General features: G+C 40.7%; 3 protein-coding genes across 3 annotated transcripts in view; 1 reads left to right on the top strand and 2 right to left on the bottom strand.

Annotated features, from left to right (window-relative positions):
• The window catches only part of LOC5518846 (activating signal cointegrator 1 complex subunit 3), a 35,554-nt gene extending 29,088 nt beyond the window's left edge, over positions 1-6,466 (top strand). The window contains exons 27-34 of the mRNA XM_032363480.2: positions 391-644; positions 1,118-1,355; positions 2,183-2,317; positions 2,466-2,521; positions 3,404-3,572; positions 3,944-4,213; positions 4,921-5,124; positions 5,737-6,466. Of these exons, the coding sequence (XP_032219371.1) occupies positions 391-644; positions 1,118-1,355; positions 2,183-2,317; positions 2,466-2,521; positions 3,404-3,572; positions 3,944-4,213; positions 4,921-5,124; positions 5,737-6,033 (1,623 nt within the window). The 3' untranslated portion in view covers positions 6,034-6,466. The remainder of the gene's footprint in view (positions 1-390; positions 645-1,117; positions 1,356-2,182; positions 2,318-2,465; positions 2,522-3,403; positions 3,573-3,943; positions 4,214-4,920; positions 5,125-5,736) is intronic.
• On the bottom strand, positions 6,318-12,802 carry LOC5518845 (protein DGCR6). The gene is made up of 5 exons (XM_001638674.3): positions 12,480-12,802; positions 11,239-11,399; positions 10,678-10,784; positions 8,817-8,915; positions 6,318-7,406 (listed from the first exon to the last, which is right to left on the bottom strand). The coding sequence occupies exons 1-5, from the start codon at positions 12,686-12,688 to the stop codon at positions 7,302-7,304; spliced, it is 681 nt and encodes a 226-aa protein (XP_001638724.2). The 5' UTR covers positions 12,689-12,802; the 3' UTR covers positions 6,318-7,301.
• Positions 12,803-18,532: 5,730 nt separating this feature from the next.
• On the bottom strand, positions 18,533-20,212 carry LOC116602230 (TNFAIP3-interacting protein 3). Its single transcript, XM_032363508.2, has one exon. The coding sequence runs from the start codon at positions 19,921-19,923 to the stop codon at positions 19,033-19,035; it is 891 nt and encodes a 296-aa protein (XP_032219399.2). The 5' UTR covers positions 19,924-20,212; the 3' UTR covers positions 18,533-19,032.
• Between the last annotated feature and the right edge of the window lie 1,936 nt (positions 20,213-22,148).

Below are 22,148 nucleotides of genomic sequence, written 5' to 3'. Positions count from 1 at the left end.
CATGATGACGGTGGTGATGATGATGGTACTGATGATGGTGATAGGAGTGGTGATAATGACAAATGATTATTGATGTGATGACGATGAAAATTGTGATGATGATGATTGTGATCCTGATTATTATGTCCGTTATGGAATCATCCTCTCGTAATGATTACTCAACTCGCTTCAATCAACCAACAACTCATTCGCCTATCACGGTTTCCATATAATATGAGTTGCTCAAATTAAAATGAAAGTAAATTTGATCTTTTAAGTGTGATAAACTTGTCGGAAAACAAAGGAGGTCGTCAGTGTAAACAGCTAGGTTGTCGGAAACAAATTTTCGGTGAACAGATTTTCTGGTAGCCTTTTGACACACTCCTGATCACAATTCGCTCTCCCTGCTAGGTCCTGATCGCCACCAGTACATTGGCTTGGGGTGTCAACTTCCCCGCCCACCTCGTGGTCATCAAGGGCACGGAGTACTTTGACGGCAAGAAATGCCGCTACGTGGATTTCCCCATTACTGACGTACTGCAGATGATGGGACGAGCCGGGCGCCCGCAGTACGATGACCAGGGAAAAGCGGTTATCTTAGTGCATGACGTCAAAAAGCATTTTTATAAGAAGTTCCTGTACGAGCCCTTTCCTGTGGAGTCGAGGTATGGTTAAATTGTCATGCTTATGACGTGGTTGGGAAGCCTGCGGTTATAAACCATCAGGGGCGTAGCCAGGATTTATTACAGGAGGTGGCCTAAAAAGGCCCAGATTATGCATTGTTCCTGTATTTAAGTAATGTAGTAATGTATCATAGATTTACTGTATTTTTGCCTGCTGGAAGGGGGGGGGCTCCCCCTGAGCCGTCCCCCTGGCCACACCCCCAAGCATTTCTATTAGTAATAGCTATTCCCTGTAGAATAAAGGTTAAAAAGTAATGATTGTCGGAAATGATGATTTAGTCGAGCTAGTTCATTGGAGTTGTACAAGCAGACCATGTTAACGTCTAGGTGGTACTCTAGCTATTGTCTACCTACATCATTTTACAGTTTACCTTTCAATGCCGATGTAGCACCTAGCACTAACATTTGTCCACCAATACCATTACTATCATTTGTCTACCGACACCATTTTCCAGTTTACTGGAGGTGCTAGCAGACCATCTCAACGCCGAGGTAGTGGCCGGCACAATCACGTCCAAACAGGACGCCATGGACTATATGACCTGGACGTACTTTTTCCGTCGCCTGGTCATGAACCCGACATACTACGACTTGCAGGACACGGACCATGACAGCGTTAATAAGTACCTGTCCCGGCTAGTAGAGTCTGCTGCGGCGGAGCTGGAATTATCGGGCTGTCTCAATACTGGAGAGGTTAGTATACGTCTTTTTCTGTGTGGTTTGTGTAGAAGCCCCATATTAACTTATACCGCATTCACACCAGCACTTAAACCAGTTTAAAGGTGGTTTAATTAAACTGGTTTAAATCTCATTCTCCCAAGAGTGACAGAACCAAGAACAAAATTGAATAGACTATGCTGTACATGTTACTAAGTGATTATTTAACTAGTAAGGATTCAACACAATGAGAAACTTGGCAAGTTATCAGGCAAAGAAAAACCTTTTTAACTAAACATGGTTTGGCGTGAATGACAGTGTTAGGGGTATGGAGTTCGATTAAGTGGGTGGCGTGTCTTTAGGTTTTTGTGGATCTGGAATTATCGGTGTATCACTACTGGGGAGATGGGCATACGTCTGTCTATCTTTTTGTGGTTGAGATAGAAACCCAACTTTAACATAGGGGTATTTGGAGTTGGGGGCTATTTATGTTTACCTGTTATTGTCGGTATGTCCCGATATTGGAGAAGTAGGCGTCTAGCTATCTTTTTATTGTCCAGGTAAACACCCCACTTTCACATTTGGGCACGGATTTCGAATAAGTGGATCTGGCTTTCGGTTTGGGCGGAGCCGGAATTGTCGGTCTGTCCCGATACTCGGGAGTTAAGCATACGGTGATATCTTTTGGGGTATGGGTGGAGATATCGGGGTGCCTGGATACTGGGGGGGGGGGGGGGGGGTACAAGTGGATCTCCCTTCCTTCGCCTGATCACGTGGTGCTATTGAATTCTAATTTATTTTTTGCCGTAATCGTCAATGTTGTTATCTTCTTTGCTAAAGGTCCTCATTTTTTTCCCCATTAGGATAGCGTATCGTTGTCGCCAACCACCGCTGCGCACATCGCGTCGTACTACTACCTTAATCACCTCACCCTGCGCATGCTAAAGGAGCGGTTGCACGCTGACTGCAGCCTTCCTGACCTCTTGGAAGTATTATCTGTATGTAATGCTTTGTTTTATAAATTTGTGTGACACAAAGTGGATTTTTTTTACGGAATATGTTTTGTCGTGTCTCTAATCGTCAACAGGAGGATTTAATACTTTCTACTGATTTCAATATTGACACCCACTTGACTGTTTTCCACAGGAAGCCCACGAATACAGTGAGCTCCCAGTGCGGCATAATGAGGACGCTATTAACAGGTGAAAAGAATGTCGAAGGTATTTTTAGTCAAGTCAGTGAGGTCCTGCGTGTTTACACTGTAGTAAACACCTATCAAAAGGACGTTTCGGTCGTTATCTATTCAAAAGCTGTGCTGAGAATACACTACACAGTCATGAAAGGTATTCAAACACATCTATGCGTTTATAAAGGCTGATACATCGACACTTGTTCCTTGTCTTAAAAAAATATATATAGCACTTCACATTTAAATCCTAATACGCATTGCCCGTGAAACATAGGCTTCAAGTTAGCTCAAGAAGTCAAAATCGGGTCTAAGAAACAGAGAGATACTAACCATGTCTCGACCGGGAATAGAACCCGTTTCAGCTGAGTTGAAAGGCCCTAAACGCTACTAACGCGCTCCCCTGGGCCACCTGTGATTTCCTTATACAATCCTATTTTCCATTCTTACTTTGCGCGGGGACCGAGTTGAGTTTATACGCGAACAGCATTTTAGGGCACGTAATTCAACATGGCGTCGAATGTTGTCAATATTGATGTCGTGAGTCCAACTAGCTAAGATATCCCGGTAGCAAAATTAACCAAACCTACCAATTTTTCTGTCAAAATTAAATCAACGCGTTTACCAGATTTGCGTCCCCTAAAATCGTCCCTGCGCACGCAACGCAAGAATGGCGAATCAGGCAGGGGCGGGTCTAGGGGCTGGCCGAGCGGCTCCGTTCCCTCTCCCCTATTTTCAGATATTTGGCTTTTTGACAAGAAATGTAAGGAAATCCATGGAAGGACAATAAATCCGCCCACCACTCCTTTCTTGAAACCCTTGCTTCGCCCCTCTTTCTGGTACTCCTGCATCAGCCCCTGTTCCGTTCGTGCTTACTGGCTTACTGTGTACCGTTCAGTGATCTTGCTAAAGAGCTGCCTTTGGAGGTGAACCCGCACACGTTCGACAGTGCGCACACCAAGACCAACCTACTGTTCCAGGCGCACTTCAGCAGACTCGCGCTACCAAGTAGTGACTACTTTACTGACCAGAAGTCTGTGCTTGACCAGGCCATCCGGATTTTACAGGTAAACAAGCAACGAGTAGTTTACAAGTGACGAGTCATTTACAGGTAACGAGTTATTTACAACGAGTAGTTTAAAAGTGACGAGTAATTAAAGCGGCGGCATTGTCACCAGTTAATTTCGGGAGGACCGACGAAAACCTCAAGAGACAAGAATCTATTAACAGGCCATCCTTTCTAAATTATCACATCACATCCTCAAAGAAACTTCCAATAGACACACTGCTTTTACAATTTTGAAATATTTTTCGCGTTTTCCGTTAAAAATTATCAGATATTGTTACGCAAATTACCGAAAGTAAAACTGGTGACATTTTACCGATTTAACAAGTGACGAGTAATTTATAAGTTGCCCCTTATCTTTCTATTCCCAAGGCCATGATTGACGTGGCTGCAGACGAGGGCTGGCTGGCCACCGCCCTTCGCATCATGCACGTTGGGCAGATGGTTGTCCAGGCACGCTGGTTACACGACTGCTCCCTTCTCACCCTTCCTGGTATTCAGGCGCAACACCTATCAGGCTTCAGGAGGCCAAATGGTGACCAGATACAAAGCCTACCTGAGTTGGTCCATGCGGTATCTGCCAGGAAGAGTATCCTGGACAATGCTCTGAGAGGCATGGTGTCCAGTCAGGAGATAGAGCAGGTTTGCAATGACAAATGAGAAAAATACAATGCCGTTAAACTGCCTCGTCAGCCGCCATTTTGTCCTTCTATCAAAGTACCAAGTGTGAAAAAAGGATCCATTTCCATCGGCTAAATTGGGGAAGCCAATGTAATATTTTTTATTGGAGTCGGTAAATTTAGTATTAACCTTTGTTTTTAGATGGTTATCTCGAGATTTTACCACATTACAGTATGTGCCTTTCTGACGTTGTTACGTAAGTTAGGAGCTCGGTGGGTTTGGCATCAACGTGGTTGTGAGTTGTTGCAAAGAGTCTGACTAACACCCTCTACTGCGATAACACGCTCCTACGGTCGTAGAAGAAAAAGGTTTTGTTATTTATCTGGCCTTGTATAACACGTGGTCTGAAAGCACCCGTAACTTTAAAAACAAAGTTGTATACTTCTTTCGTCAAATTCAATCGAAAATCTCAGATAGGCCTCCCATATCAGCAGATGGATACTTTCTTACACTTGGATAACTTGTAAGGAAACTTCGAAATAACCATCCACGATTGTAGTCTGATACTATATAAATGATACTTGATTGAGAGAGGTTCTCAGTTGCTTGAATTAGCCGAGGTAAGTGGATGCTTTGTGTGACTTGGCATTGAGTGAAAGCATAAAATGGCGGCGTGATTTACCTTTTTCAAGGTTGCTCATTAGGCGATCATGTGTTTTTCCCCATAGATACATAGTGTCCTCAGACGTCTCCCCATGCTCGCTCTGTCAATCAAGCTGAGAGGAGCCTGGGAAGAAGGGGATGGTGCGAAGAAAGCAGAGAAGCCTGTCAGAACGGATCTTGTCGGTCTCCATGACAACTGGGTAACTGTGCACGCTGACCAGGAGTACGCAATGAAAGTTAGTTTGAAGCGGCTCAGTGCCTCCTTCCGGGTAACCAGTGTTTTGTTGTTGTTCCTGTAACAACGTCGTGTATTCAGATGTAAACAATAACAACTGGGTGGCTGATCGACATTAGGTGCCTTAAGCAAGGACGACGACGACGACCGCTAAGACGATTAGGATCGAAAAAAAGGGAAAAAATTGGCTTTCAATTCCAAACTTGTTGCCAAAGAACATTATTTCTACACGAGCGAACGTAGGAACGTCCACCTCATCAATAGACCGTGAAACTTGGAGTTTTCGTGTTGTGGTTTGGTGGAAAAGGGCTGGAACCCATAATACGCCACGCATTTTCAAGTGCTTCTGTTGAGTTCTCAATCCAAGTCCATTGTTTCTGCTGTCGTCGCCCACGTTATCAAGAGTGTCGATCAACCACTCCTTGATTATTGTTTACAATTGAAAATACATTGGTTTATTTGCAAGAAAACTTCAAAATGACCACCCATTATTTAAGTTTTATACCTTATTAACGATATTTTATGGAAAGTATCTTAGTAACTTGCTTGAATTAGCCGATGGAAATGGATTGTTTTAGTGAGTATAGGTATTGTGCGGGAGGGAAAAATGGCGGCGTGACTCGCCTTCTTGGATAAATCATTACAGGGAGCCGATGCCAAGGTCCACGCGCCGTGCTTCCCCAAGGTGCAGACTGAAGGATGGTGGCTGGTGCTTGGAGACACTGACACGGGCGAGCTGATGGCTTTGAAGAGACTTGGGCCTGTCCAGGGGACAACCACCGCTACACTATCCTTCTACACGCCCGAGGAGGAAGGGAGGAAAATCCTAACGGTGTACTTAATGAGTGACTCGTATCTTGGAATAGACCAGCAGTATGACTTGTTTTTCGAGGTGATTCCCTCTAGTATTGAAAGTCAGTTTCTCACAGAAGTGAATGAATAATGTAATACTATACGCCCGTGAGAAGGAAAGCCGGAGAATCACCAAGCATTACTCATTCGGTGACTTATGTCTTGGAATAGACCAGCAGTATGACTGCTCCCGCTCTCATAAGTGAATAAATAACTCTTCATAGTACAAGATCAATTACAGAATATATGTTCACGCTGTGGATTTGACCGGCAGTATGAATTCAAAGTGGTTCCCTCGAATTCCCACACGTTAACTGTGTCATATCGATATCATAAATGGACACTAATATAATTATAGAGGACAATAGACTATTATTATAATTATTGTTATAATATATTATCCTGATACTAATTCAATGTTGAAATTTATCAAGTTATAGTAGTTGTGCAACCTTCATTTGTTAAATTTTGATAAACACAAGCGAATAAACTCACAACTCCTAATAAAGTCGACGTTAACACTTGTTGAGTGACTTGATTTAGTTGTGATCATCCACAATGTTTCCAAGATAGGCTCTTTGTTGTACTATACATGTAGGCAGAACATATAAAATATGGTAACATTTTGAAGAAAAGGCCTAAAACAAGAAACATTTGTTCAATATTTTCTGATCGGTAGTACAATTGACAGGATTTGGTATCGATTATTAGTTGCTTCTTGATCATTAAACTTCTTTTTCAATTTCATGATTGACAACTTTACGGTCCCTAATACAAAAGGCATTAAGGCCTAAATGTCCGAACGCAGTCTTTTTAAAAATATTCCTTTGCAAATCTTATTTTCTACAACAATCTGTCCAGTACACTCCAGTGCAACAACCAAAAATTCTTCTTAGTCGCTCATTTGGATTTAAGAAATCAAGAAACTTTTGAATATCTGGCCAAGAGAAAAAAAAGCTGCTTGCATTTTTCTCTTGCTGGACGATGAGATTTCTTTGAATTTTAAATTTATCTATTACATACTGTAAAACAGCTTTCAACAAAAAATTACATGGTGTCATCTGTTGGACCAGGTAGTGTTGGCTCATGACAAAATACACAAGGTATCAGCTGTTGTATAACGTCACTGACGATGTAACATTGTACAGTATGTTGCACTACGTTAAAAACCAGGTACCATTTGTTTTATGGCGTCACTGACCAGACAATAGCTTGCTTATGACATCATTGGAGAGGTATCATCTGTAAGACGTTATCAGCTTGACTCGGTTCTGTATCATCTTCTATATTACGTAATCAGGTTGAGGTACTAGCTTTTTATGACGTCATCAAACAGGCATCACATTCTGTATGATATGTTCAGCTTGGGCCAGGTATCAACTGTTGTATGAACTCCAATAAGTACATCTGCAGGCGGACATCATCAGGATTATTGGTGACAAAGAAAAGGGGGACCCCAGCTCTCTGCAACAGAATCAACAGCTCTATGAGCCAAGAGGCCACAAATACAGTGGCGGCGATGTTAAGAAAGTTAATATAAATATTAAATCAAGATTATAAGCCATAATGATCAGTGAAATAAATAGCATTGTTGATAAGACAAAGTAAAAAGTTCAGCATTGCGACCCATTGCGAGTCGTTGCCTAAGATATTATGGCATGCTGTAAATGATTGTCAAAAAAGTTAGATATTATTAGCATTAATGCGATGAGCCGCCTAAGTTATAAACAAAGTCAAATGCCGTGATTTATCGTTTGGAGGAGAGGCTTCCGATGTAGAGTTATCATTGGGGTCGTAGTCCCGCAAGGCGAGCTAGAGGTACCTACAGCTGTAGAACACTGAATAAAGCTCGAGCGGGCACTCAACCAGTTCAGCCTTTGATCCCGTATCGCTAAGGCTTCTTTTCCTCCGCCTATCCTGACGTTCTGTTTAGTTTTTAGTCCTTGTAGGGAGCTCACAGGTCATTCGTATAGAATCCAGTTATTTGATAATTCTCTTCGAATTTGTGAAATGAAGTTCTAAAGCACAAAGTTAAATATTTTATGCATAGACAAAAACTGAAATTATTTGGCCATTCGGCAAATCGCGATATTTTTTAAGACACGAATTACCATGTTATAAAGCACAAAGTTAATTATTTTATGCAATAGACAAAAACTGAAATGATTTGCGCATTCGGCAAATCGCGAGGTATTTTTAAGACACAAAGTACTATGTTATGAAGCACAAAGTTAAATATTTAATACACAGACAAAAACTGGAATGATCTGCGCATTTGGCAAATCGCGAGATTTTTAAGACACAAAGTTGAATATTTTATGCAATAGACAAAACCTGAAATAATTTGCGCATTCGGCAAATCGCGAGATTTTTAAAGACACAAAGCCCCATGTTATAAAACACAAAGTCAAATATTTTATGCAATAGACAAATAGTGCTATGTTACAAGCACAAAGCTGAAAGTTGTGAACGATATACTGAAATGTTTTAAGCAAAGGCAAAATGATGAGTTTTTTAAGACACAAAGTGCGATGTTTTGAGACACAAAGTGCGATATTGTGAACTAAACCTGCAATGTTTTAAGCGATAATTAAATAGTGCTTTGTCGTGATACTCAAAGTGAGTTGTCGTGACGCAAATTGTTCATAGTCGTGACCGAAAGGTGAGATGTTGTTAACGAAAACATTGAGTGGCCCTCATGGGCTTCCGTACCCCCATCCCCCCGCCTCATACATAGACCATCTGGTCATACTGTATGTTATCTATGTTATCTATCACTAAGGTCATAGACTATCTGGTCAACATATGTTACAAAATGACCAGATTATCTTGTCATACCTGTAGGTCATAGACTATCTGGTTGACATGCATTACCTCTAATGTTGCTTGCTGGTCACAGACGATCTGGTCGAGCTCAAGCACAAGCTTCTGGTCCATACTGGTAATTTCTGTTTCCAGGCGCTGCTCCAATTTCTAACCAAAAACAAAAATTAATTCATTTTCAGAAGATGTGTCACTATCTCCTAAGGAAAAGGAGAAAGTGAAAAACTTGCATTTGTGGACATGTGTTTTTTATTACTAGTTCAAAGCGCTTGGGAATCTCTCCATGTGAGTCAATAAAAGTCTTTGAAAGAACTTTGTCAAGTGAGTGGCCAATCAGATAATTTTACAGGGCTTCTGGAATTACGCGCTTGTGCGGAAGCGCGTATTTTGGCTTTCTCCGCGTAATCCCGCGTAATTTGGCTAAATTTTGAAAGACAAAACATTTAAGTGCACAGCTAATGTGTTCTTTTAGGGTTCTTACCTCTATTTCTCGTAAAAGAAGACATATTCTTCGTTAGAGTGCGATATATTTCCAACTGAATTTCGAAAACAAATAAAACGATTAGGCGTTCTTTGCTAAACCGCGAAGACCTAGGACTAATAATAAAATACCTTGCTTAATTGGTTGGTGGCTTGGAGCCAATGAAAATTCGCCTAAGATATTTTCGCGCAAAAAATTAACCTTTTCAAGATTTCGTGCTTTCCTTCGGTACAAAATGTAGTTTGGGCGTAACAGTTGACATTCCGTGTAATTTAGCGCGTAATTCAGTAAAGAATATCGCAAAATTTTGATTTTTAAAGAAAAATGTATTGCAAAATCCCGCGTAATTTAGCGCGTAATGATTGATTTTCCGCGTAATTTAGCAAAGAATCCCGCGTAATTTTGAGTTTTTTTCCGCGTAATTCCAGAAGCCCTGATTTTTTCAGGTTTTCTTAAGTCGTGATGTCATGGAACACGATTATCGCCAGCGTTGGGTAGTTGCTACGAGAGGATATTATTCGCGAGTTGGGCTACATGAAGGCTACCCTTTGGCAGTCACCTGGAAAAACTCCTCCTTGTCTTCCTCATTTGTCTTCTCCACTATAGGAATGTGGTGTGGGCGGTGTTGGTTCTTCTCTATCTCTTTTTTGTCTTCCTCATTTGTCTTCTCCACTATAGGAATGTGGTGTGGGCGATGTTGGTTCTTCTCTATTTCTTCCTTGTCTTCCTCATTTGTCTTCTGCACTATAGGAATGTGGTGTGGGCGGTGTTGGTTCTTCTCTATCTCTTCCTTGTCTTCCTCATTTGTCTTCTCCACTATAGGAATGTGGTGTGGGCGGTGTTGGTTCTTCTCTATCTCTTCCTTGTCTTCCTCATTTGTCTTCTCCACTATAGGAATGTGGTGTGGGCGGTGTTGGTTCTTCTCTATCTCTTCCTTGTCTTCCTCATTTGTCTTCTCCACTATAGGAATGTGGTGTGGGCGGTGTTGGTTCTTCTCTATCTCTTCCTTGTCTTCCTCATTTGTCTTCTGCACTATAGGAATGTGGTGTGGGCGGTGTTGGTTCTTCTCTATCTCTTCCTTGTGTTTCTTGTACTGTACCCTGATTCGCCCTACCTAGCCTTATAATGGCTTTTAAAACTAGTAGTGATGCTTAAAGCCGCATTGTCACCAGTTTACTTCCGGTGGATTACGTAACAATTTCCGATGATTTTTAACGGAAGAAGCGAAAAATATTTCAAAATATGGAAAGTAGTGGGTATTGGAAGTTTCTTTAAGGATGTGATTGATAATTTAGAGCGGATGGCCTGTTAAATATCTCGGATTCTAGTAGATTCTTTTGTCTTTTAACGGTTGAGGTTTCTGTCGGACCTCCGGAAGTAAACTGGTGACAATGCGGCTTTAAGTAGTATAACTGTATCATAACACTGTACCTCCTTGTCTTCCTCATTTGTCTTCTCCACTATAGGAATGTGGTGTGGGCGGTGTTGGTTCTTCTCTATCTCTTCCTTGTGTTTCTTGGCCTGCTCCATTCTTTGCACTAAAAAAATCATTAGGAATGTCATGGAATTTGCACTATGAGATAAAGTATGTTTATTCTTTATGTGGAACAAGAGGTTCCCACCATGTGCTAATGTGTTTTGCTGGTCAGTTTACAGAACCTGCTAGGATTAAAATTTACCATTTTAGTCACCCTCCAAAGAAGAATAAGGTTCTTAATATATTTAAAAAAGAATAAAGATTGGGATTGATTTTGTTTAAACCCTACCACAGCATCTCATAAACAGTGTTGACAGGGGCGTAGCCAGGATTTTTGCTTGGGGGGGGGGGGGAGCAAAGTGATTTCTAAAGAACATTCTTTTCCAACTGAGGCATAACAACAAAGACTTAATATATTTATTGGCTAGAAAGGGGGAGCCCAGGCCCCCTGGGCCACCCCCCTGGTCATTGATACGCTCCTGGTCATTCTATGATTATTAATGTCTCACATGTACCTTTATGTGAATTAATAACTTTCATTCTTTTGTTAAGTAGATTTCTTTCTGTCAGTTGTTGAATATCTTCCAAACCCTTGACAATCTCAAAAACAGTCCCATCTAGCAATGAGGTTGCTACATCTGCCAAAACATCATATGTGAATTTGCCCTTGTATTTACTGTGAAGAAAAGAGGATGAACATTGTACATCTGACATCTTGCACTAGCCTATACTTTTATTCATTTTTGTAGCTACTGCGCATGTGCAAGTAGCTACTATGTCATCACGTCACCCAAAAAAGTAAGTTTGGTCACGGGGTTTGCTGGGAAAATTTGACCTCAGATACACTTGGGGATATGATCGTTACATTTTTTCGCCCGTATCCGATTATTTTTTACATTAAATCAAGTTGCTTTATTGAGGTTCTCTGTAGGTTCAAACATATTGTTTCGTACAAAAACATGCCCCCGCAAATCTACTTATCGATTGATGATTTTGCATTTTTTAGATTATTATGCAAAATACATATTGTACAACAGTAATGTGATCAATTGTAGCTGCATTTTATCTTTGTAAAAGAGAAAAGTAACTGGAATTTGACATGCTCGGCGTGTCTTTTTGAACAGTTCAATACAAGCACTATGTAATAATATTGTAGTATCCACATTTTCTGGTGCAGGCTTTGTGGCTTAGAGGTTCAGGTCTGCGATCAGAGTCCGTAGGTTGTATAAGGTCATGGGTTCAAGTCCTCCCAACGGATTTTTTCTTTTTTTTTAATCCTTGTGAGTCTTATACCATTTATCAATACTTTTTATATATGATTATACTAAGAAATAACCTATGATAACATTACAGTTGTAAATACTTGCTGTAGTAGCTACACGAACGTCTTATGGTTCTTTCTTTTCAGTTTTAGGGGTATTACTGTGACATTTTTTTTTTCAACAGGTACAGTACTTCTATAACACTACTCGATATTTTAGTACATGTTTGACAAAATTTATTCATGGTTTAACACCAAATGGCTTTGTGTTTATGGTTTCTAAAGTTCAAAATGCAATTTTCTATTGACAGTAGTGTTTTACTGACAATATTTCTCTGGCGAACTATTTAGATCAATGATGTGGTATACCACTTACAGCCATTTGTTATTCAAAGGAAAATAGTCCGTCAAAGCGCGCGTTAGAATGAAGCTATAAAAACGCTTACATTTAATTTGACCAAAGTTCCTTTGTTAGCTCTGTTCATGCCGTATTACCTGGGAATACTCCTGACTAGCGCCTGTAGCTGTGTAAGGTACTCGGTCACTTTCCTCTGCTCTACCTCTCTTCTTTGGTGTTCGCGTTTTTGCTCTTCTTCTTTTCGTAACATTTCGTCTCGCACAGTCGCCAATAAATTAGGGTCAATGTTGGGTAAATAGTTCACTTTAGCAGGGGAATAACCTCCCCCACCCGAATAGTACGACATTTTGGCGTTGTTTATAGAATCTTCTCTCTTTAAAGTGTTGGACTTTCTCTAATTCTTTTGCGGGTAAATACAATTCTCGTCAGGCGTTCCAATCTTTGGCCGCGGTTATTCAAGTAGTCTGGAGACTAGCCACAGGAGTCCCAATATAATCGGGAAGTGTAAGATCGACAACTAGGGCCCCCGAAATTTCGCAGTTTTCGGCTAATGCTCGCATACTCGCGCAATTATTTCCGCCGTGATCGCATCGCATTTTTCGATGTGCCCGCTGCGATTTATTGAACAACTAAAAACGGGGTGCTCGTAAGCTAGTGCTCGCCAAAGACTATTCAGGGGCCAACTAGCAAATAATACCACCATTGTATGATATAGAACAGTGAAACTATAAATTCTTTAGGTCTGTTCTTTCTACAACACTTGCGCAAGGGGAATAAGGGCCGTTTTAACTGTAACAAGGATTAATTTTTGGTCTGATTTAAACAATTTTTACTTGTTTTTTTTTTTGTCGTAAAGTCACAGTAGCACGTTATCAATACTGCAGCTTATAGCACACGAAGATTTGACCAAAAACCTACCTTGCAAACTTAACTATTGATGCGTCTCTTTGTCTTCACGCCATTACTGTACAAAGTTCGAAGAATAGTTGCGCTTTTATCCGAAAACTACGGCCAAACAACTTTTGTTAGAGGTTCAATGGGTCACAGTTGTATTAACAGTGTTGTATTAGAAGGGTTCAGATAGTCACAGATGGTAGTTTTAGTAGTTTCAGATAGTAAAAACCGAACAAAGTATTCCTTGTTTAGTTTTGAGGCACACGTCGCGTCTTCTTAAATATTACCTGTCGCTAATTGGAAAATCGTACCCTCCAGTGTATGGAAATAGTGTGTATATACTTTCAGAATGCTTTTAAAAATAAAGTTATAACCGTATGACTTCTTAGCATCATAATCGATGGCATCGACCGTTACAAGACTGCGCTGCAAACAAAGCCCATGGCAGCACACAATCAATTAGCGGCCGTGTACGTTTATATAACGTGTAAGACCTCTCAGAGAATAGGAAAGACGGTTCCTATGTTCCGTACGTGCAAAGTTTCATCATCGATAGGTGTTGTATGAATGTCCAATACCCTTTTTAATTTTATACATAGATTCTACACATTTATTTGAGGATATTTTGCTTTCAAATAAAAGAAAGAAACTCGATCTTTCGGATCCTGTTTCAAGGCAGGATCTTACCCATGCTGTCTGGCACGAACCGAGTTCCGCTAAGCTGTCCTTGTGGGTTTAAATTCCTGTTGACTTCGTCAGATCAGCCAAAACCAAACCGTCTTCACCTGTCTTCACTCTCAAACAATCCCTTATCTTAAAATAACTCCAACGACAGAGTTCCACCGAAGTGATTTGTCAAATTTTATGACAAAAGGCAAAATTAAGAATTGGAACCGTCAAGTGATTATATATATAAGCGCCTGCACCCGCGAACGGGTATAGCACAGTTTGTATTTAACTGTTCTCCGCCCTTTTACGGCGAGCTTCCCTTTGTTTTAAATAGGTTTCATATCTTCTTTTGTCGTATGACGTGCAGATGTTATTTGTGATCGCCCTCCATTCCTTTCTATTATGTACATGATAGTTCCACGCTTCAAGGACGCATCCAATTTTGAGGTCTTTTTTCAAAATGTCCTTGAATCTTAGTTTAGGACGACCAACTGGGCGAGACCCGTGTTCTAGCTCCGAAAATAACAGCTGCTTAGGCACTCTGTCATCGTCCATTCGGCAGAGGTGACCAAGCCAGCGGAGACGATTTCTAGCTAATTTTGTTTCAATATCATCTACGTTTGCACGACGGAGGACGTCTTCATTGCTTATATAGTCATCCCACTTGATCTTGAGGATTAGGCGTAAATGGCGTTGTTGCAGAGTACGAAGTTCTCTAACTTCATGCTGATATACAGTCCATGTCTCACTACCGTACAATAAGAGAGGCATTAGACATTGATTATAAACAGCGATCTTGGTTGGTACGGTGAGATCACGTGAGTCGAAAACTCTCTTTCGAAGGCGACCGTAAGCACATGATACAGCTTGTATACGAGATGTGAGCTCCGCTCTCATTGAGCAGTCACTTGACAGGATACTACCAAGGTATTTAAAGTGAGTAACATTGACCAGCTTAATGCCATCAACATAAAAGTCGGCAGTATTACCAATACACATAGTCTCCGTCGTTTTAGTGTTAATGCGCATCCCCATTCTCTTAGCAAGTTCATTGTACGATGTAAGTAAAGACTGCAGACCCTCTGGGGTATCGCTAAATAAGGCGATATCGTCAGCGTACTGTGCCTCTCTGATGAATTCCGTAAGGACTTTTGTTTTTGCTTTGAGCCTGCGAAGATCGAAGAGATTACCATCAAATCGGAATCTTATCTTGATGCTGCAGGTGTGTTCAATTTTATTAAAGGCCAACCAGAGCAGGACAGCAGCATAGATGCCGAATAGAGTTGGTGCTAACTTACATCCTTGCTTGACACCACAGTTGTATTCAAATGCACGAGTTAGCTCTCCGTCTACGATTAGCCTAGCATGAACATCAGAATATGGCAAAATTAAGAATTGGAACCGTCAAGTGATTACCTGATAACATTACCCGCAAGAATTGAGTGCTTCATTTTAAAAACGGTATTTTACCTAACAGTTTTAAATGCAGATCCCACCCACCCCCCCACCCCCCTTCTTTTCAGGACCTTTGGGAACAACAAGATTCTATTAGCGGTATTACAAGATGTTTTTCATGGCTAGACTTCGCAAGCATCATGAAAGCACACGGCGTTTCTGTGAAGTGTGCCGGAGAATTCAAAATCTTGGAAAATCTAAACAAGCACAATGGATTTCTTCTTGAAGATCAGCATTTATTGGGGGAATGGTTGGGAGGGGAAAGACAGCTGTGATAGGAGGAAATAGATACAGTTTTGGGGGCTGGTATAAAGCAAACAGGAATTTTAAACAGGTTCAGCGGAACTTGTCGATATTTTCGTGCCAGAAAGCGTGAGTGCGAGGTCTAGCCATAGAAAACAGGATGATACACTGAATGTCTTTTCATTTTTAGTTTCCACTATCAAATTTGTCATTATTTTTTCTCTGTGTTCCTTTACGATTTCCATGGGTCTCGGTAGCCTCGCCCAAGGCTACACTCCCTGTGGGCTCAACCCACAGGGCACCAACAAAATAAGAGCCTGCCGCGCGTGTAGGCCATCAGTGATCAGAATAATGATGCATGGTTGTCTTAGCCTCATAGTAAACAGTCATATAGAGAATAGTCCGCATAAATGCAACCGCTTTACAAATATCAAAGTTTTGCAGGGAACAAAACGGAGCTGTTCCGCAACCCGTTTTTTGCTGGCTGGGAAAGTGTTAGAACCCTCGGTTGGAAAATAATCGTCCCGAATGGTTCTGCTGGCAAATTTGTGGAGTCGAACTAGTGGTGCTGAGAATAATTTTGGGGGCGCTGGGAGCGGATGCTTGGGAAAAAATCGTCCCGATCGGTTATACGGGCAATTATTCATGTACTTATAAATGCCTAACCACTCGATAGGGCGGGGTTCATTGTGTGCCCTTGCATTTTATTATCTAAGCTCCAGAAAATTAATCCCTGGTATGTGCGTTGTCATTTTCTGATAGTGTTGGCTGTCATTGAACTATTCGTCCTTATCGAGGATATCGAGCATCAGAGGGCACCACGGGTAATTTGAAACAGGGCTATGACAAAAAGAGAGGTCATGGCTTTCAACGATCCAGTGCAATAGAGCGCTTCAATGTCAACTAACTCTAGTGTTAGTGACGACCGCAAATGAAAACCACGGCACAATTCAACACATGAAGGTTGTGTAGGCTATATAAGATCGACTATGGGGCAGAAGCAACGTATCGTTTTCACCATGGTCTCATTACTTATTCACGCGCGTACCCTGGGGGTTGCGCAGTTGCCGCAAAGAAGGGGGTCATTGTATATTGAAGGGTCGTTAAATTATTCATTTCCATTACTATTACTGCATAAACACCCACCTTCCCCCCCCCCCCCCCCCCCCCCAACAAATCCTGGGTACGCCTGCCCTTGTAGATTTTTCATTATCCAACTTGCGGTTAAACAATTTGCGGCGTCTTATAGCATAGCGCAGGAGCTATACAACACGCCCTTACTACATAAAAGCCGGTGAAAGCGCTTTTAAGCAATGCTAACAGTTGGCTCAGTAGCTTGCCCTTATCAGGAGGTTGCGGTTCGGCCGGTTTGTTGTCTGTCAGCGAGTAATATGCAGACGCAACGGAACTTGTTGGTAATCTTTCGCGAGCAAATCAATGAGCCGAATTTTGTGGTATCAATAACCACATTTGATGCATAGCAGATTTGATTTCCTCTGCTTGAAAGAAAGCAGACAGCATTTTGTGCAGCGTGTTGTTCTGAGGTTGGATACAAATAGGACATCCAAAATAGGAGCTTCAAAATAACAGCCTTCCAATAAAAGTGCCAACCATTATACTTGGCAAACTGAGTTTTCATGGGAAAGGACTATAACGGGAATGTATTCATATGTCTTTCTTTTACTCGCTACGCTAATACACTAGAGTTTAAAAGGCCAAAGCCAAGTTACCCTCCGGCACAGAGCTTATTATACTGCTCGTTTCACTTGCTCTACATCGAGCGGCACAAATGGATCTGCACAGGAAGGCTTGTCACATAACAACATTGTCTCACATCAGACTTCCTTGCTTGTCAATTTCAACCCCATCTCAACGAAAAGGTGGTCTGGTATGGAATTCTTCGACCCGGCCAAGCAGCCGTACGTGACAGGCCAAGATCAGTTTCCACGAAAGTGTGATTAGAGCCCGGATGGGTGTGGTCTACACGCCCCCTCCTATCCCAATCCCATCCCCCACAAGCTCCCCCTCTTCCTACGTCTGCTGATTATCACATGGCATACAAAAGGGAAGGTGTAATATCTATAATTTGAACTTTCCTAATGGGGCTCAAAATGTGTCTGTTTTCTGAATCCCATTTCAAGGGTGCTACAATGGTTTTTTATCCTTTCACATCAGTTGCCTTTTGCATTGATTCATTTCGAAGTGACAGGCATTCGGGATAAGGGACGAACCATTTGATATCTGATGGCAAAGAGGTGACTTATTTTTTTATTGCTCGATTTTTTTCGCAGCCTGTTGGGTTGCTGGCTAGTTTTTCTACGAATTTCGCTCATTCAAGCGAGCAGCTAAGCCGCTTTCGATGAAAAAAATAATCATTTGCTTAGTTATTCCAATTTTTTTAAATAGACTGTTGTATTTTCAAATGTAAACAAAAGCACAGGATCCGTTCAAAGACATTCTTTAAACACCAACCCTAAATTAAGATATTTATGACACGCTCAATTATATAAAGTTCAAAGATCGCTAAAAATAAGATTATTTATATTTTTATAACTATTTTTTACTTTTTTGTTATTAGTGGTATATTAATTTCAACTGCTTTTCGTTATTAGTACCCTATTACGACTATAAAAGGTATATTTAGTAATTCGAATTGATTCATACAATCCCTTAACAACCGGCGCTTTTTGGCGTATGGCGTGACACGGCACGATACATGGCGTGACACACCACGGTCAAGCACAACAGACAGGAAACTCACGTCAATCAAACCTTTGACAAATACTTCCGGTAACAAAAAGCACCATTCCCCGTGTCGAGAGCAACCACCACATCGAATTATTCCATTATTTTTCAAAACCAGGAGAATTTGATTCAAAATACAGGATTCATTATTTACATAAAGTTTATAATAAAAGCAGATACAGAGTTTGATATTAAAATTATAATTTATTGATATAGAGTGAGTTTATACAATAGAAACGACGTAAGCAAAGTAAAACCTATGGATTTCTTGTGACATTTTTGGCCTTAATAACTTTGTCATTATTCGTTGAAAAAAATGTATGTACAAATATATATTTGGCTCTGTGGAACTGTACAAAATTACATTAATTACTGCGCGACAAAGGAAATTGAATATTGGGCTTGAGCGTTAAAATAATCCATAGCGCCAGAGCCCGTGGCTTGTAATGCTATTTTTGCTGCTTATCTCATTTTACTGAGAAAAAAGAGTCCATTATACTACGTTTCTACAAGACGGAAGTCAGACTTGCACAAAATATTCCACGAATTGACAGTCGGAGACCTTGACTCTCATAACAGCCCCAACTAATAAATCGCCAGATATCTCCCCTTTATACTAATTGAAAAACAACCAAGTTTTTTTTTTACCGTGAATCAGGTAATAGCTCTTTAACTTCCTGCCTCTTACGAGCTCCAAAAACAGTCCGACTCGAGGGCATCTTTATAAAAACTCGACAGATTCGTGGGTGAATTTGGAGCGTTTCTTGAATACACTCCTGCTCTCTGCTGTCTTCGTCTAAGATCATCTCGTTGTTCTTGTATATCGCTTACTGGGTACACAACTTGAAGTGTAGGCTTAGGTAAAGTTCTGGTACGATGCGGCTGACTTCTTGGCCCCGTGCAAAGCGGAAGTTCTAAACATGAATTTCTATCCGCGCTATTACTGACTAGCAAAATTTCTTTTTCCTCTTTCTCCCGCTCGTATGCTCTCTTATACATGTCTACCTCTGTAGTCAAACTAGAAATTAATTCTTGTGATTCACGGATCTCCTCTTGCAAGCTTGATATCTTTTGCTCTGCGTTAACTTTGTCAGTTTTTTCCTTCTTAAAGTCTTCTTCATATACGAGTAACTGCTCCTTTAGTAACTCTGTCTCTAATGTCGGGTCGATTCTACTAAGAGAATTAGCAAGTCTGAATACCTCATTCTCCAAAACTTTTTTCTGACTTGCCAAAGTCTCATTTTGTTTTCTTAACTCTTGGATTTTTGACTGCAGAATTGAGATTTTTTTATGCAAAGCGCGCGCTACACTCGCATTATCCTCGGATTCATTCGGAACATTTTCTGACTCTACAGACAAGTCCTCAAGTCCTGTCCGCAATTTAACAGTTTTCAATCCTTGAATTTCTTCCCGTAGTTGCAAACACTCACTCCTCCATCGCAGAGTTTCTTTCCTTTCCTCGTGTAGCTTGCCTAGTAACGTCCGTTTCTCGTTGAGTAGTTTTAGCACAAGTTCCCGTTCCTCGCTTGGTTGAGCAGATTTCGTGTTAGTCGATCCTGCCCCAGCATTTGCCATTAAAACAACATGAAAGCTCTCTTAAAGAGAGTTCTACACGTAAAGATCACATTCCTGTACTTATGGACGGAGGTTTTGTGACGGTTCTCCTATACTTCTCTCGCTGAACATCCTGTGTGTACTGGCCTAAGGTCACCGCTGTCGCTAACATATAAGCAGCCTTACAACTTCCTTTGGCTTTGGACCACGTGACGAAGCGTAATTATTATAATTCTAGCGATGAGTCAGTTAGTTTTTCCTTTGGAGTAACTAAACGTGTATTTCAATCCCTCGCACAACATCCTTTGCCTAAAAACTACGATGGGAAACAAAACAGGTCTCAATCACGTTAACGCGTTTTCGATTCATTTTCGCTTTTAGGCTATTCCTGTTGCTAGGAAGATCAATTTCCCTAACGAATACGCGGATTTTCACCTCTAGGCCGCAGTGGCGACCGTTACGTAAGAGCGACCAAAAAGAAAAACTTCATGCCAAACGTTTTATTTCCCATTAACAAGAAATGAAGCGATTTCTACACAAACCGTGTTTCCTTTGTGATACCCGATCAGTATTTATTTCACCAAACCGTTGAAAGAAATTATGGGTCAATATCTGATATTTTTTGTCTAACTTGGTAACTACAAAAAAAAAACATTCTTCCGGGTTTCCATGTTTTATGTCTGGGAGACTGTGGGTCGAAGGAAAGTATCCCATCACCGTGGTGGCGGTATTCGTATTTTTTACACTGATGCGGTAATTCGTCTCGACTGAACATCCTTTGAATACGGACACTTTACATCTTTTTTTATTCTAACACAGAACAAGCTGGTCTCTGTAAGTAAAGCAAAGCTAAAATTTAAAAGCGAGATCACGCAGGGAAGACTGGGGTTGGTTTAGCGTCAAAAGTAGCGTTCCCCTTTAAGCAACATTTTCAATTTTTTTTTCAATATTTTGTATTTTTTATGCTGCATCTCCATCTTTAAAGCTTAGTGAAAAAGATAGATATTTGATTTTGACAATGATAAAGAAACATCGACAATGGAATCATTCATTCTGATTAAGAAAGTAAATAGTGTTTATCGCTTGCTAAATTCTAATCAAGCATACTTTTGCTTGATATTTTTAACATGCTCAGCTAAAGCTTGCTCTCTTGCTCGTTGCTAAACGTATTTTAAACGGTTACAAGCCGCTTATAAAGGTACCATTGTTAGATGAAAACTCAAACTAGATAACCTGGATAGATATTTATTTGTGCGCGTGAACACAGGCATCGAAGAGCGGTATTTTTCAAGCGTCACAGACATTCGCTTTCTGCTCTACAAGAAGTCTGAAATGCGGATGACAGGAAACTGGACCTGGGGGAACAAAGTCCGACGGGATCTGACGGAAGCCTTTGGCAAATCAAGCGATGAATCATACTATTTAGACGCACTGTTCTGACGGAATGACATTTATCCATTAGTCGTCTATAGTAGAATTAATTGAAAGCTTTAGATTCACGGATGCCGTTATGTAGTTTGTTGATTAGAATTCCTCCATTCGGTCCATGTGAGATTAAAGAATTGTCGGGGGATTGGCAACGAGGGTTTGCCTCCACTCTTGCTTTATTAAACATTCGTCCCCTATGTGGCCTCACATCTTGTTCCCTATCTTTGCCTCTCTGTCATCTCCGAGTATCTCTGTCCTTTTTTCTCTTTTGGCTTTCTCTGTTTCTTATTCTTCTTTTTATATCTAACCTTCCAGGTGGATCTTAAAATGAATTTCCTTTGCGCAAGAAAATGTGTTAATAGTTACTCAGCGGAAAAGACAGATGCTCTTAATTCAATTTACCAAGATGAAAACATTTCTTATTACGAAAAGGCAAATGTTGGAAATTATAGCGCATAGTAACAAACGAAGCTCTAGACTCTGTGTGATGCGTTCTGAAACGCAGAATCAATCGTGTTCATAATAACAACTTTTCTACTTATTACTCTAGAAAATTTGTGTTATTCTCTTGTAATAATTCATTTTTTTTTATTTTCGAATACCTAAATAAAAAACTAAAATTCAAGAACATTTTCAGCCTTAGAATGCTCTAAAACAAGGCCTAGCCAAAGCTGAAAATTTTACGTTCTTATAAAGAAAACGTGTGTAAATATTGATAAGTCGTTTTGGCAAAGAAAGTAAACGGTCCTGAAGATTCCGATTTGAAGTGTTCAGTTGGCATTTCCTCTCATTAGCGCACATTCGTCATTTGCTCAAAT

The sequence above is a fragment of the Nematostella vectensis genome, chromosome 14, assembly GCF_932526225.1.
Source record: "Nematostella vectensis chromosome 14, jaNemVect1.1, whole genome shotgun sequence".
Classification (NCBI taxonomy): Eukaryota; Metazoa; Cnidaria; class Anthozoa; order Actiniaria; family Edwardsiidae; genus Nematostella; species Nematostella vectensis.
This window is presented reverse-complemented; position numbering and strand designations above follow the sequence as displayed.

Bases quoted from the DNA above. Each gene is read 5' to 3' on its own strand.
- LOC5518845 (XM_001638674.3), bottom strand. From the start codon at position 12,688: ATGTCGTACTATTCGGGTGGGGGAGGTTATTCCCCTGCTAAAGTGAAC. The intron at 11,400-12,479 runs GTAATACGGCAT...TTTTCTTCACAG, and splicing joins CTAGTCAGGAGTATTCCCAG to TAAATACAAGGGCAAATTCA. The intron at 7,407-8,816 runs GTAATGCATGTC...ATTCTGTTGCAG, and splicing joins ACCAGCAAGCAACATTAGAG to AGAGCTGGGGTCCCCCTTTT.
- LOC116602230 (XM_032363508.2), bottom strand. From the start codon at position 19,923: ATGGCAAATGCTGGGGCAGGATCGACTAACACGAAATCTGCTCAACCA.